General features: G+C 38.7%; 1 protein-coding gene across 2 annotated transcripts in view; it reads right to left on the bottom strand.

Moving 5' to 3' along the window:
• The window catches only part of LOC124882277 (regulator of G-protein signaling 6-like), a 131729-nt gene that overhangs the window by 111740 nt on the left and 2418 nt on the right, over positions 1-17571 (bottom strand). For both annotated transcript variants that reach the window (XM_047388565.1, XM_047388567.1), the window contains exon 3: positions 4905-5272. In XM_047388565.1, the coding sequence (XP_047244521.1) occupies positions 4905-5168 (264 nt within the window). In that variant the 5' untranslated portion in view covers positions 5169-5272. The remainder of the gene's footprint in view (positions 1-4904; positions 5273-17571) is intronic.

Genomic DNA, 17571 nt, shown 5'->3' with positions numbered 1-17571 from the left:
CCACCAGAGACGCTTCTTCAGCATGACCTGAAAGGGAGAGGTTCTGCCCGCCTGGCTGCCTGCTGCAGATGACAGCGTGAGAGTTTCCACCAGAACAAAACTCAGAAGAAGTCTGGTAAAAAGCCCAAACCCACTGAGATGGGCAACAATCCATACTGTTTGCCAGAGCCAGAAGAGCGTTACACTGGACTCATCTTGAGAGCACATCTTATGCAGACAGAGGAGAAACAGGCTGGAGCAAAGTTTTCCCTCCCTCCTGAAGAAGTTAAAGTGGACAAGGAAAGAGCAAAGCTGGCAGATTGCCATGCATTTAGCTGACTAGCTTCCTTTATCATGCTAAGGAAAAAGCATCCCCACAACACGATGCTGCCAACAATGTGCAATGTTTGTTTTCCTGAACATATACCATTTTACAAACTTCACTTTTAAAGTTTTTTCTTCCCAAATACTGGATGAACATCTTAGATTATGAACATAAATGAACAATTTGGATAAAATTTGGATAAAAGAACTTAACCCAAACTCAGTTTAGACTCAACTTTCTCCATTTTCTGACTTAAGTTTAAGGCTTCCTGCTGTCAAACTCAAACTGAGGCACAAACTGTGGCATACAAATAAAGTGAACCTACTCCCAAATGTGGTTTTCTTTTGCCTCAGAAAAACAAATTCCTTACTGGGAGACTTCATCTTGTCAACTAGCAGTGCTGCCATAATTACATTTTCTCAACAGGGATCAGAAAACATTTATTCAGATTTGCTGAACAATCTATTAATCTGATATAGTCAATATCGTTTGTCTGCTCATATTTAGAGTCAACATAAAATGCAACACTCACTGAAGGAGAAAAATATGTTTCTACTCTCACATTCCAGACACTAATGCTATAATCAGTAAACATTATGGAATAATTTCACTCTCCCTTATGCACAATTTAATCTACAATCCATCAGAAAGTGTTTTTACCACTTCCATCAGAAATACTGCACTGATTTCTGCAGTGAAAACAGTACAGGATTTGACCCCTTCATTTCCCAGTAAGATCAGAGTTCAGGGTCAAAAAATAAATCTCCTCTTTGGAGGAACATGAAAAAAACACAGGAACTGAATCTCAGACTGTTCAACCACTTCATAACTGCAAAATTCATTGCGTTGTAAAGAAATAAGTCGGGGATCGGCTCCTTAAGGACCAACATCCATCCAGATTTCCTCCATCCTAAACGTTAATGAACAAGACTTTCATCCAGACAACAGAGATGGCTCAGCGCATGTTTTATTTACCACTGGAACTGAATTCTTTTGTGATAATGAATCACTTGTGTCATAAATCTGAATGTGTGATGAGTGTTTTATGGCTTGAGTTGATTTTAAGGCACCATGGAAATAAATTAAAGTCACTGCACTGCTCTCATTAAGAAAGAAAAACAATGAGGGTGATTGCTGACTTTAGAGGCTGATGAAAGACATTACAGAGCAGTAACACCATGTTGTAGAGTTGAGGGTTACTTGCCCTTTCCGTTTTATAATAAATATTTTGCATACAAATAAAGAACAATCAGCATTATTAAATGCATGATTCAGAAAACAGTAATACTCATTACTTCACCTTATATTGTGTGTAAAAACTTACTTCTGATTCAAGCCTGTATGATGACTGACTATAAACTGTACAGCCAGTATACAGGTCCTTCTCAAAATATTAGCATATTGTGATAAAGTTCATTATTTTCCATAATGTCATGATGAAAATTTAACATTCATATATTTTAGATTCATTGCACACTAACTGAAATATTTCAGGTCTTTTATTGTCTTAATATGGATTATTGTGGCATACAGCTCATGAAAACCCAAAATTCCTATCTCACAAAATTAGCATATTTTATCCGACCAATAAAAGAAAAGTGTTTTTAATACAAAAAACGTCAACCTTCAAATAATCATGTACAGTTATGCACTCAATACTTGGTCGGGAATCCTTTTGCAGAAATGACTGCTTCAATGCGGCGTGGCATGGAGGCAATCAGCCTGTGGCACTGCTGAGGTCTTATGGAGGCCCAGGATGCTTCGATAGCGGCCTTTAGCTCATCCAGAGTGTTGGGTCTTGAGTCTCTCAACGTTCTCTTCACAATATCCCACAGATTCTCTATGGGGTTCAGGTCAGGAGAGTTGGCAGGCCAATTGAGCACAGTGATACCATGATCAGTAAACCATTTACCAGTGGTTTTGGCACTGTGAGCAGGTGCCAGGTCGTGCTGAAAAATGAAATCTTCATCTCCATAAAGCTTTTCAGCAGATGGAAGCATGAAGTGCTCCAAAATCTCCTGATAGCTAGCTGCATTGACCCTGCCCTTGATAAAACACAGTGGACCAACACCAGCAGCTGATACGGCACCCCAGACCATCACTGACTGTGGGTACTTGACACTGGACTTCTGGCATTTTAGCATTTCCTTCTCCCTAGTCTTCCTCCAGACTCTGGCACCTTGATTTCCGAATGACATGCAGAATTTGCTTTCATCCGAAAAAAGTACTTTGGACCACTGAGCAACAGTCCATTGCTGCTTCTCTGTAGCCCAGGTCAGGCGCTTCTGCCGCCGTTTCTGGTTCAAAAGTGGTTTGACCTGGGGAATGCGGCACCTGTAGCCCATTTCCTGCACACGCCTGTGCACGGTGGCTCTGGATGTTTCTACTCCAGACTCAGTCCACTGCTTCCGCAGGTCCCCCAAGGTCTGGAATCGGCCCTTCTCCACAATCTTCCTCAGGGTCCGGTCACCTCTTCTCGTTGTGCAGCATTTTCTGCCACACTTTTTCCTTCCCACAGACTTCCCACTGAGGTGCCTTGATACAGCACTCTGGGAACAGCCTATTCGTTCAGAAATTTCTTTCTGTGTCTTACCCTCTTGCTTGAGGGTGTCAATAATGGCCTTCTGGACAGCAGTCAGGTCGGCAGTCTTACCCATGATTGGGGTTTTGAGTGATGAACCAGGCTGGGAGTTTTAAAGGTCTCAGGAATCTTTTGCAGGTGTTTAGAGTTAACTCGTTGATTCAGATGATTAGGTTCATAGCTCGTTTAGAGACCCTTTTAATGACATGCTAATTTTGTGAGATAGGAATTTTGGGTTTTCATGAGCTGTATGCCAAAAACATCCGTATTAAGACAATAAAAGACCTGAAATATTTCAGTTAGTGTGCAATGAATCTAAAATATATGAATGTTAAATTTTCATCATGACATTATGGAAAATAATGAACTTTATCACAATATGCTATTTTTTTGAGAAGGACCTGTATACTTCGAGTGAGATAAATATTACTTTACCGAACTCCCAATAAGGCAACACCACAAAAGAAACTAAATAATCAAAGCTCAAGCTAAAGCCCCATCAGCGCAGGAAAACATGTCTTTTATACTCCAATATACTCAGTCATGCTAGAATTTCCACACAATGTCTCTTTTTATGTTCATGGGACAAATATCTTATCTTAGAGCCAGACAACCTTTAAAAACCTGTATGAAGTACTTAATATGAATCTGCTTCAATGGTTTTTAAAAACTAATTATTTCCAGTTTTTATCCCAGAGTGTATGGAACCCTGATTGAACAGAAGATTTTCTTACCAGATATCTCATTGCTTATATCTAATTCCATGATAACTACCTGCTATAGCCATCTGCCGAAAGGGAGAAACTCTTGTCACCAGAACTTTGAGGTGACCGAAGGGGTTTGTGAGAACAAAGTTGAAAATTTGTTTTTACTTTTTCAGCACAAAAGGTTTAATGGGTGCAGAGTATCTTCTTAAATCAATTCACAAATCTCTAAACTTTTCTTCTGTATGTTAACCAGAAATTAGTGTGTTAACCGTTTGTTGGTTTTTTCCTCCATATTGCAGTCATAGTGATCAGAGAGTTTGACTGCAGCTACTTTATGGTTTTATATCAGTATTTTGACTTCGCTTCGAACAAACCCAGGTGTAACATTACTGTTAGGTAATGTTTTAGGGCCAAAGAACATGTTATATGTTTGATTAAATGTTATTACATGTGATAAATCAAACTAAGCAACCTTGGCGTTTCAGTGGCATAGCAGTTTTCCTAAAATAACAGACAGACACATTAATTTAGAGCAGTTAAACCCCGATCAGCTACTACCATTCACTGCCACTATGTTTTACAGTACCTGCACAGCTTAGTAATATAGTGCAAGTTATTTTCTGACAGTTTTGAGAAATAGGAGTGCTGATGCCTGTGTGTGTCACAGTAACAATGTTGGTAAGAAGCAAGTTAGAAATGGTGACTGCCTGAAAGCTGCTAAATTTTAAATCTCTGGTGATAGTTTGTTAGTTCTTCAAAATGCGGCTCTCAGACGATATGTCCCCCGACTTCCTCCTCACCACCATCTAAACCACCATGTAAACGTTTGTTTTGAGTGGGAATTGAGTTATACAACTTTTGCCTGCATTCTTGGCCAGCTTCTGGTTGCTGTTTTGTTTTTATATATATATTTTATTCTTTTTTACTTTAGACATGGAAGTCATAATTCTTCTATATCCTACAAGGATAACAAATCAAAACAATTAAAAAGTTCATCATCTATACCGCTTATTCCATAGTGGGTCTATCGCCAGCAGTCTACTGGCGAGAGGCAGGATACACCCTGGACAGGTCGCCAATCCATCGCAATTAACCTAACAGTCATGTTTTTGGACTGTGGGAGGAAGCAGGACCTTCTTGCTGCAAGGCAACAGTGCTACCAACTGCGCCACCGTGCAGCCCCACAATTAAAAAGTGTTATATTAAAATGTATGATCTGCCTTTTAACAATGCAGTACAAAGAACAATGATTACAGGGGACAACATCAGGTATTTCACACTGTAAGCTCTAAGTGTTTGACTTTGCTCCTACCTTTCGGTAAATAATCATGTTCGGATAGTCATCATCTGGGTGCACGGTGCTCATGGACCTCATGGAGAGAAGTGGTCGAGCTGTTTTGACGACTTCATTCGGTTCCTCTGAGCTCTCATCAGGATCTATGGTCTCCACAGAGCTTGGTAGCTGCTGCTGCTGCTCTTCTTCCTGCTCTTCTTCTTCTTCCTCCTCCTCCTCCTCCTCCTCCTCCACCTCCTCGTCCTGCTGCTGCGGCCGTTCCTGCTGAGGTGCCTCAGCCATCACTAGTGTCCTTTTAGGGTGAGTTAAGTTATCCTCTCTTCCTTATCAGCAACAGACTTCTTTTTTACGTCTTCTTGTGCTCTTTCCTCAGTGTCTGGAGGGTGCTGCAGGGAGAGAAAGATTAATTGGACTCCATCTCCCATAAGTTTTTTTTTCTTCTTATGCTTCTGTCAGGAGGTACAGGATAGATGAAATGGACGCATCATAAATTCTCATTTTCTCCATCAATCGTACTCTATCATATAGCATGGTGTTGAGCATTTTCTAAATCCTTTAGCTCAAAATTCATAAACCATATCAGCATGTAGGATGTTACATCGCCACATTAAGACAATCAAACCTTAGTTTAAAAGGTCAATTATTTATTTCTCATTCTTATGATTTGTGGGACTGTTTTCAAACCTTGCAGGGTTTAGTATGTTTAGTTAACATACTAAAGCTAAACATTTGTCGTCTTACCAACCCCATTACCATGCTTTCACTTCTCAGCAATTCATAATGAAATTAATCTGACCCAATCAAAGAGTTTCTCTGTAAAGGCTTAACTTAAACATGGCAAATTAGCCATATTTTACTCAACTGAATTATATCACCCAAATAGTAATAAAAAAATTCAACAATTAACACAAATTATTGACAACGTGTAGGATCAGGAATATAAATAAATCCAATTCAGGGTTAAAAAGCAGATAATATTCTATTTCACTGATAAACAGTTCAGCTCAAATGTTCACATACACCTAGCATGGGAGTGACTCATTAACTTTGGGTTTTTAATTATGCATTTAAATTGGTCTTAATCCACGATGGGATGATTTTACGGCATACAACTTTAGTGAATTTTAAAATTAAATAATCAGGCTTAATTACACACACATACACCCCACAAATATTTTGATAAATAACCTTTAGGAAGTTGCAGACAAAATTACAATTTTGAATACGAACTTGACAATTCTGGCTGGATGTTCAGCCTCTTTTGGCAGAATGAGAGTTCACTTAAATTTTTCCAGTTGCAGACCCTGCTTTTAAACCAGTTTACATATAGAAATAGGACTAAAGTTATGGCTTTTACCAGAACTTTAGCCTGATTGGAGGTGAAATTAAAGGGGAAAAAAAAACGGTCCTCCTAAATCATTATTCCACTCACTTTATGCAAAGCACCAGTACCACCAGCAGCAGAACAGACCCACACCATGAGGCTACAACCACCATACTTAATACTGGTTACTGTTTTCTAAGGGTTCGACTCCAAGCATTCTTTGTGATGTCTTGGACAACTGAACCTTTGCCTTCTATGACCATAAAACTGTTCTCCACAAGGCATTTGGCTTGTCCATTTGAACAGCGGTAAATTTCTGTCATGTTGAAAGGGATTTCCGAACAGTCTTCTTTTTGCTTGGCACACTCTCAGTTCATGATGTTTAACTCACTTCACTTTAGATATTGAACCTGGTTGTTCCAGCGATATCCAGTTTATTGTAGACTTTGGACTTGATTGCTCCTGGGTTGTTTTAAACATCCAACCAATTTTATTTCAGCTTTGGGGAACAGTTTGGTCACATGGTTAAAACCTGGATGCAACTTCGCCAACAGGAAAATGATCCCAAACACATCATAATTTATCTACAATAATTTATGTTGGAATAGCTAAAGCAAACAAACACCAAGCTTCTCAAAAACCCCTTAACCCCTGTGGCAAGTTTGAGAATTGTGCTTAAATTTTGCTAAAACAATTTAAAAAACAAAACTGTCCTGTGATCCTGTGGGGAATCAGTAATATTCACACATTCCAACTTGCATGCCCAATTCCTGTTTAAGTAAACAAAAATAAAAATGGTTCAAGTTGGTCATTACAGGCCCAAAATTAGTGTGACATTAATACCCTTGAGTGGATATAAACTGATGACCAGAGCTGCATAACTCGTTCACAAGCATGCAGATACTCCAAGCATCCTTTAATGGATGTCTGAGATAAAGGATGCGTTTTTTTCCTATCTTACGAATACCAAAAATAGCCATCTTTAGACAGCTCAGGTGAGATTTATTAAGAGAGCACAGAGAGGAAAAACAGAAAAAGTATATGGATCTCATTTTTTTTTTTTTTTCTCAACAAAAGTTATATTGTTCTTGTATATTACATCCTTACCTGTGGCCAAGTCTCTTCCAGTAAATTCATCCTACAAGGAGCTCTTCTGCTGGTTTTTAACTGAAAAACCTGAGAGTTCAGTTCAGTGACTGAAATTGGCTGGCAGCGACTAATAAATCACTAAGTTTACATTTTATCCAGGAAGAGTTATGAAACAGTCTGTACTTTTGCTGCAGACAACTCTAGGGATCATATAAAAAATTATCACTTTATAATTATACACTATGCAGTGCCCCTCCGTCCCGCACGCACAAGTGGATCCAGATTGCAGACCCCTCATCTAGCAGATGAAAGCTGTGATCCTATCTTAATATGGTTGAAGCTAAAAGTACATTAACAGTGAATTAAAAATTAAGTTGAAGTAAAACTGTAAAAGGTAAAAAATGAAATTGCTGGGCTCGGTGGGTACGGCATAGTCCTCGTTGCTCCCGTCGCCTGCGCTGGTTCAGCGGGGACTGGAGGTGTGGGGATGGCCTGGAGCTCTCTGACGGCACGAAGGTGAGGTGTTGTTTGTGTGGGTGCTTGGGCCACGTCCTGGAGTGGTGGGATCTGAGGGGGGTCTCTGCCTACTTGGTGCTGCTCTTGGGTGTAGTGTGTTCCAGGGCTTCTACTGCTTTTCGTCTCGCCAACAACTGTGCAACTCCAAGATGACAAATTCGCTCACATACACCTGCACAACACACACATCTACACGTACGCTCACCCACCAACCCACACAGGGATAATCCAAACAGCTGAATGTCACATAATGAGAAAATGATACATTTGTTACTGTGAACATGTTTTTTTCCCATATACCATTAAAAGCCTTGCTTGTAAACTCTAAAATATTAATTTTGTGGGCCACTAATGAACTTTTGAATAAAGATATGGCCAATTTGGAAGCTAGTTAAACCAATGGAGCATGCTTAAATTAGATTTTTTAACACAACTAAACAAGATATCTAGTGGAACTCAAACTGAGCTGCCATCTTACAAGAAGAGAGAAACAGATCAATGTTTGCCTCTAGAACATTCACTTTCTGTTCTTTAAAAACAATTAGATGGACTCACTCATGAGTATACGAGTACAGACTACCTACATTTCACCTTGTGCACCAAAGTGTCTAACTCCCTTCAATGTGTACAATATGGAATGCCAAAGTGCTCAAAATTAAACAAATAAATGAAACATTATGAAATAAATATCTACATCAATAAATAATAGATAAACATATAATGTAACAATGAAATTGTGAAATATTGAATGCAGATCCTTACATAGCGATTAGTTCCATTTCGTATTGGTTTCACCCTTTAAGTTATCGCTAGTGGGTTTATCCCTTCGTGCGTAGCCATTTTCTCCCCGCTAGAAGGGGAATTCCCCATAGCAGACCAATGTTCACTGGAAGAAGCATTGAATATCTTTGATGCTGAGTGGGAATTGGACGATTCTTCCTCCGAAACAGTGACTGATAGCACCTCTGCTCCACTCCACCGAACGGAGGACACGGAGACAGATGGATCACCAGCCCTATTTGAATTGCACCTTCAGCCCTAACTCGATACTTCGTGTGGGATTGCTTCTGTCTTGGCAAAGGAGCGGCCAATCAAAAAAAAGCTGGTTCTGCCCAGTTTCCCCTGATTGACAGGTCAAGTCATTCAGTTGAAAAGTGGAATTATGAAATAAATAGGCCAAGGAGAGAAATTACCCTTTTAAAATAAAAGCTGGCTGTTTTAAATAAAAGCTAACTTTAAGAAAATGGCATTTTGAAAGAAAAAAAACTGCTGATATTACATAAAAATAGCTTCAACAATAATGTCAATTATTGAATAAAAATGTAAAACAATTTTATATCACAAAGCTGATTTTAAAAAGGAAAATGACATATATTTCATAATAATGAGCTGAGAATGTAATATGCATTCAATTATTTCACAATTTCACTGTCACATTATGCGTTTATTATTTACTGATGTAGATACTTATTTCATAATGTTTCATTTATTTAATTTTGAGCACTTTGGCGTTCCATAGTACAAGACCTGTAGCTGATATATTACAGTGGCACCTGTGACTACAGATATTTCATGCCAAAATGAATGCTGAATCCTTAGTTTCACATTTTACTGAAAAGATATGTTAACATAACAGAAGTCATGGGGCTTCTGAACTAGTGTACCACGGTCATAATATAGAGCTATAAAAAGAGGACAGGGCTCCCACGCCAAAACTGTGTGAAAAAAGTGATAGTGAAAAACAAGTTAGCAGTTCTTAACTGGGTAAATTGCAGCAGGTAACTTATGCACACTGATCCAATTTTATTTGGGCCTGATGCCCAGCTGTGTGTGTGTTGTTTTATGCAACTCAGACACACATTTAAGTCCATATCAGCTGGCACTTTAGATCAATGCTCTCATCAGCCAGCTGTTTGTTCCTCTGAAATTCTCAAAGTACACACACACACACACACACACACACACACACAGTGTGTGGGCACCAGAGCTTCAGAGGGCTGCTTCCTGGAAGGAAAGGAAAATGTGGTGTTTGTTTGCAATTGCAAATTAGAGGGGGACAGAAATCATCCCAGAATTAATAGCTTCCAACCTGCTGTCATTATTCCAAACATACCATCTGCTTGGTCGGTGTCGCAAACCTGCAGCTCGCCGTGACAACAAAATGCCTCAATTGTTTTCCCTGTGATCAAGTTCACACATTGATTGATCCATCCTGCTCCCAGGATTAGATGTTTGCTTGTTAAACTGGGATCAGTATCAGCATTTGGCTTATAATCCACCAAAGTTCGCATGAAATATGGAAGCGATTCCGAGCTGCAGAACTGTGGGCTTGGCAGTGAGATTAAAAGGATGCAGGAACACTCTAGAAGAAAGTGTCAGGTACTCAACAGATGCTCAAATGTCCAAATTTAATACTCACATCCACCATTATCACTGATTTTAAAAGCCCGTGGCAAGTTTTCTTTTTAGAGATTTTGACTAAATCTATTTTCACCTTTTGTCCTTCATTCTAACCCACAAGCCTATATTTTTAAGTAGCAGGGCATTCCAATTGCTTTATTGAAGTAGGGGGAGTTGATTTATTACGAATCTTAAGTTTGCTTTGAAGGTTTCTGAACAGTTTAAAAGAAATCAAATCATTTTCAAAGTTATTGTTTTAGGTTTTACAAGAATTGGTTAGTGTGGCTGGCTTAATCAATTCTGCTGCTGGAGTCAACAGTAATGACAATTTTCAAGGTATGCTTTTTTAAAAACAATTAAGCTGGCCTCCCAACATCAATGACAATCACATTGAATTGTTCCACACTGGGCATGACTCCCAGACAGAAGAAAAAACAAAAAGTATCACTAAAATTGTATTTACTGTTAAAAGTTTAAGTTAATAAGATCTAGATGTTTAAAAAAAAGATCCACTTATTAAAAGGGCAAACACACCAATTTTTGCTGCTTTTATTGGATACCACTTTTATGTTAAGCCCTTGGCATTAACTTTAAGGGCAGTTTACATGTAGCATCTCAGTTTGTCACTTACTGGTCCTTCTCAAAATATTAGCATATTGTGATAAAGTTCATTATTTTCCATAATGTCATGATGAAAATTTAACATTGATATATTTTAGATTCATTGCACACTAACTGAAATATTTCAGGTCTTTTATTGTCTTAATACGGATGATTTTGGCATACAGCTCATGAAAACCCAAAATTCCTATCTCACAAAATTAGCATATCATTAAAAGGGTCTCTAAACGAGCTATGAACCTAATCATCTGAATCAACGAGTTAACTCTAAACACCTGCAAAAGATTCCTGAGGCCTTTAAAACTCCCAGCCTGGTTCATCATTCAAAACCCCAATCATGGGTAAGACTGCCGACCTGACTGCTGTCCAGAAGGCCACTATTGACACCCTCAAGCAAGAGGGTAAGACACAGAAAGAAATTTCTGAACAAATAGGTTGTTCCCAGAGTGCTGTATCAAGGCACCTCAGTGGGAAGTCTGTGGGAAGGAAAAAGTGTGGCAGAAAACGCTGCACAACGAGAAGAGGTGACCGGACCCTGAGGAAGATTGTGGAGAAGGGCCGATTCCAGACCTTGGGGGACCTGCGGAAGCAGTGGACTGAGTCTGGAGTAGAAACATCCAGAGCCACCGTGCACAGGCGTGTGCAGGAAATGGGCTACAGGTGCCGCATTCCCCAGGTCAAGCCACTTTTGAACCAGAAACAGCAGCAGAAGCGCCTGACCTGGGCTACAGAGAAGCATCACTGGACTGTTGCTCAGTGGTCCAAAGTACTTTTTTCGGATGAAAGCAAATTCTGCATGTCATTCGGAAATCAAGGTGCCAGAGTCTGGAGGAAGACTGGGGAGAAGGAAATGCCAAAATGCCAGAAGTCCAGTGTCAAGTACCCACAGTCAGTGATGGTCTGGGGTGCCGTGTCAGCTGCTGGTGTTGGTCCACTGTGTTTTATCAAGGGCAGGGTCAATGCAGCTAGCTATCAGGAGATTTTGGAGCACTTCATGCTTCCATCTGCTGAAACGCTTTATGGAGATGAAGATTTCATTTTTCAGCACGACCTGGCACCTGCTCACAGTGCCAAAACCACTGGTAAATGGTTTACTGACCATGGTATCACTGTGCTCAATTGGCCTGCCAACTCTCCTGACCTGAACCCCATAGAGAATCTGTGGGATATTGTGAAGAGAACGTTGAGAGACTCAAGACCCAACACTCTGGATGAGCTAAAGGCCGCTATCGAAGCATCCTGGGCCTCCATAAGACCTCAGCAGTGCCACAGGCTGATTTCCTCCATGCCACGCCGCATTGAAGCAGTCATTTCTGCAAAGGGATTCCCGACCAAGTATTGAGTGCATAACTGTACATGATTATTTGAAGGTTGACGTTTTTTGTATTAAAAACACTTTTATTTTATTGGTCGGATGAAATATGCTAATTTTGTGAGATAGGAATTTTGGGTTTTCATGAGCTGTATGCCAAAATCATCCGTATTAAGACAATAAAAGACCTGAAATATTTCAGTTAGTGTGCAATGAATCTAAAATATATGAATGTTAAATTTTCATCATGACATTATGGAAAATAATGAACTTTATCACAATATGCTAATATTTTGAGAAGGACCTGTATGTCGTGGAATGATCTTTCCTGTTGGTGCATTGCAGTACTGTTGATTTCTATCACAAAAAGCTGAAGTCACTAAAATAATATTGGCTAGAGAAGGCTTTTTTTCTTATTTCCTTCCATTGGTCTCACAGCCCCTCTACCCACCACTGTTTTTAACTCAAAGTTGCAAAAACTCACAAGACTGCACAAAAATTAAGATCAGAGGGTCAACCCTCATTTAGTCCAAATCATAACTGAAACTAAATGCTGTAGGTGAATCCTATAATCCAAATTTTTATTTTGTTTCTCTTTTTTTAAGTTAAATATTCATTTCAAATAATCTTATGACAGAGATGCCATTGTGTGTTAGTCATTTATTACTGCCAACTACACTTAACTTGTGGAAAACCCATCGGTTGCAACTCAACTTAGAAAACTAGTTTCTAAGAACAGTGTTGGTTAGTAAAAGCAACTGGGTCCAAAAAGGAACAAGTAAAACAAAACACTAACTGGTCATAATGAACCCCATACTACATGCATCTATAAAACAAATATTAAAGATCTGATTTACTGCTCCAAATTTCCAACTACAGAGAGCAAAGCAGCATCAGAGACTGAAAAATGCTACATTAATTTATCCTGCTAGTCTTCGATTGTTAACCCAATGAACCAGATCACATACAGAGCTGAATATTTATTTGCCCTTCCACTTTCATCTCACCACATGCAATGATGACAGCTAGAAGAAACCCAGTGAGATCTCCAGCAGTTCCTAAAGTCTTTTTTATCTTTTCCCCTCAAGACCCTTTGCCATGCAACACACACACAAACAGGTGGTGGTTTCTGCAGCCCCTATTCCCACCACCTCCCAGGCAAGACACTCGGCAGTTTCAACACCGGATGGCAGCAAATCAAGGAAACAAATCAGTGGTCCTGGCCAGTTTAATGGCAATCTGCAATTCTTAAACGGTTGGAAAAGAAGATATTTACCAGCGAAATCTAAGCTTTTGCCTTCACTTATAAGAGCATAAATATTAAAGATTACACAACAGGTCATGAATAACCTAATGCATAAATATTACGTAAACTAGTCACCTTTAAGCAATGTTTGTTTGGAAAATTAGACCAAAAATGTTTCAGCCACACCGAGCATTTAGTACTTCACGTTGTAGAAGCGGGATTTCCAGGAACAAAATAAACAAAAATCAACCTTAGTAGCTTTCATACCAATATGGGACCAGTTTATGAAGGCATGCAAATCTGATGTCACTACTCAGGAAATGTGAAGAAAAGTCAGAGAAACTACCAAAATTGCCCATATTTATCAAAGATTTCAACAAGCTTATTTTAAAATTTAAAACATGACAAAAATCATCAAGAGCTGAAAGGAAAATAAGCAAAAGGTCACAAATAAGCAGACCTGTTTGTAGGCAATATCCCAACACTGTCTGTTATAAAATCATGTTTGCAAACCATGATGATCCATCACACCCATTAGGTTGTTAAACATATTTGAGCTGTTGGTTTTAAATTAGTTTGTTAAACTAATTTGTTTAAAACGTCCTTAAAATTTAAAGTGTTCATTATTTTTAACGATCCTGTACAGCACCATGGATAATCAGTCATTAATTAGTAAAAATGCAAGGTAAGAGAAATATTGAGTTTGTCGTAAAGGTGCCCGCCATCTACTCAGGTAACACTAATGAATGCTCCCAAAGTAAAGCAGAATTGCCAGTTATAATTTAGTTAAAACTTGATTGCATGCCCTTTCTTATTCATCTTACTTAATACTTAAGAGTCAAATTTATTTTTAAATCTGTATTGCTGGAGGTCCCAGACAGCCTTAAATTTTTCCAAATGAACTGAAAAATAATCTGAACATTAAATCCACTTGTTGCAAAACAGTTTACAATATCCTCTTAAATGTTGGCCATATGTTTGTCGATGGATTACATACATACGTTGCAAAAAAAAAAAAAAAAAAAAAAGAAAAATGGTATTTTGAATTTAAAGTAGCATGTTTAGAAAAAGCCCCCAGAAAATCATTGCAGAAAGGGTTTAAAAAAATCTGTAGCAGCTGAAGTTTCCAGTCAGATTCCAATATTTGAACCAACACCATTTTACTCCATAACATTTTTATCTTCCAGAACACTGATCCTGTAGATTCACTTTTGTCTCTACAGGTTGTTGTTTTATTAAATTATATTAAAACTTCTTAAAACATTAAGGGGGTCAAATATGACAAAAACTATAATTAGCTGAAATTTGTTTCATGTTTAAGGGACCTTTAAGGACCAAAACAAGGATGAACCTATTCCTAATTGTATGAATAGTCAATTATGCACATTACTTTGCAAAAGTATTCATAACCCCTCAAACTTGGTCACATTTTGTGTCATAACAGACTTTAGTGCATTTTATTTGGATTTAATGTAAGCTAGAAACCAGTGCAACCAGTTGCTTTCAGGAGTCAGTATATAATTTAATATCGGGATAAATACAGCTATTCTGTGCAGGCCTTTGAGGTTGTTAGTGTGTTACTTGGTCTTCATGATATTGTTTGTTCACCAATGTTCTCTGAGAACCTGCAAGAAGGAACACACAGGTCAGTGAAAACAATGTGGAGATGTTTCAAGCAGTGTCAGGTTATGAAGCAGTTTCCAATGCTGGATAGAGAGAGTATGGCACAACTGTATTTGAACAAAGACATGGTTGTCCAGCTAAACTGAAGGGTCAGGCAGGGACAGGATTGTCAGAGAAGCAGCTAACATGACCATATTAACTCAGGAGGAGCAGCAGAGATCCACAGCTCAGGTGGGATAATCTGTTGCTAGGACAACTATTAAATGTACACTCTGAAAATCTAACCTTTATGGGAGAGTGGCAAGAAGAAAGGTTTAGGAATGTGTTCGTAGATGAGAAACCCAGAATTGCAGCCTCCACTGTAATACATACCAACAGTGTTCAGGAATGTTGAGGTCAGGACTAGTTTCTCCACACCAAACCTTATACACCTGCAGCCATGGAAGTGATTGTAACACCTGAATTCATCAATTTGGTGGTGTGACCCAATACGTTTAGCAAAATAATGTGAATGACTGGCCTAGCCAAAGTCCAGATGCAAGTCCAATTGACAATCTCCAGAAAAACTTGAAAAATGTATGTTCCGACTCCCTCCATCCAATCTGAGCTTGATCTTATTTTGCCAAGAAGAATGGACAAGAAAAAAAAAATAGGATCTACATGAGCAAAGCTGATAGAGGCAAACCCCAAGATATGTAGGGCTAATTACAACAAAATATTGTTTTACAAAGTTACAAATAACCCCTCAGTTTGTTTCTAAAAAGGAATAAAATGTGAAAACCCAAATACCATTGTACAGTGGTTCAGACATCAAATTTCAATAAAACATAAAACATACATAAAATACTAGTTTGTGGATGCAATTTGAAAAAAAAAATATATGTTTTTTTTTTTATTCTTGAAATGAACGAAGAATGAAGCAGGAACTAATTGCTGAACCATTGTATAATCATCCTTATTTAACAAAATGTGATTAGGACTTAATAAGAAGGTCATTATCAATTAGTACCAATTCTATTCTAATGAAATTATGCAAATTTCCTAGCCCCCAATGTGAATTGCCACCAGTTTCTCTGAAGAGTTTAAATGTCAAAAACACTGGATTAAAAAAGGCACAAAAAGGCCATTCTCAAATCTGTTAAACATTTTTTTGACAATCAGAGACATTGGAAAATATTCTGTGGAATGATGAGACAAAAAAAAACAAAACAATTTGACTTGCGTCCCTTTACATGATAAAGCACAGCAGCAATTCAACTACCAAATGACTCAAAAACAAAAAGGAAAGCTTTGGAGTGGCCTAGTCACAAGTCCAGATATTGTAACATGACTACAAGCAGGTTTCGTGTTTAGAAACCACCCAGTGAGGCTCAATTTAAAAAAATTCTGCAAAGAGGAGTGGGCTAAAATTCCTCCATAGTGATGTGGAAAACCTCATTGCAAATTATTGCTAATGTGTGATGGCAGTTGTACAAAGGGTGGCGCACGGTTACTTTTCCCAGAGAAACTGGATAGCTTTCCCTCCATAATAAATTCAATCATTAGAAATAAAGTTTACCCTGAACAGTGGGAGTAGGAGAGAGGAACAATGTGCAAGAACAACAACCAAAAAAAAAACAACTGGGGAAATAAGTCAGGAAGAAGCAGAACAGCCAGAGCAGGAACAATGTGAAGACAGCTACAGTAATACAGAAAAATTGAGAGGCAGATCTCAATTGGGACATAGAACTTTCTTAAATCTACCCCCCAAAGATAAATAAAACGTCTCATAGAAGGACACAAACACTGAAGAATGGAGGACCATTGCCATTAAACATTTCCACAACTCAAAGTACTGGGATGCACCAATCAACAAACAGGACACAAAATGTGTTTGTATCATCTGCAATAAAATAAAATGAAAAACACTATCATATATGTATTAACATTCCCCCCCCCCCCCCCCCCCCCCCAACACACTGTAAATCACTGCTTCCAGAAATGTACGACACCCTGTGTGATTTTTTAAAACCTGACACTAAAATTGATGTTATGACACGACCTTCAATATATAGAAATATGATTCGCCTACCGTAGTTTAGACAAACAGCGTGTCAATCCATTTAAACCAACACATTAACGTCTAATAAAAAAAAAAATAGAGAAATTTGAATGGTATGCGGTGACAAAAAACAGTAACATGTATGGAGAGGTTCTGCAAGATGGATCGTTTGGAAAACTGAAACATTTCCTTTCAGGACGACCTACTCCTTGAACGCGCACGCAGCCAGAAGCCTCATTCATCCACTCAGACGTGTGTTCCCACTAAAACTCTTCAGATCCGTGAAATACCCACACAGAAACACCCGCGGTGACTCCACTAAGCAGCCGAAGTTGAATAAAACCAAGGGTGAAATTAATATGACTGCCCAACATCACCCATCATCCCGCTGATCAGGCACCTCAGCGCATTACTCTTCCAACATCGCCGCACTCGCTATTTTTTCCTCCTCCCCATCTTCTACACATCTTCCTGACTCCAGCGCACATCTTTCTTTTTCCATCTTCTGAACCC

Source organism: Girardinichthys multiradiatus, chromosome 15 (assembly GCF_021462225.1).
Source record: "Girardinichthys multiradiatus isolate DD_20200921_A chromosome 15, DD_fGirMul_XY1, whole genome shotgun sequence".
Classification (NCBI taxonomy): Eukaryota; Metazoa; Chordata; class Actinopteri; order Cyprinodontiformes; family Goodeidae; genus Girardinichthys; species Girardinichthys multiradiatus.
Note: the sequence above shows the minus strand (reverse complement) of the source record. Positions and strands in the feature narration are given on the sequence as shown.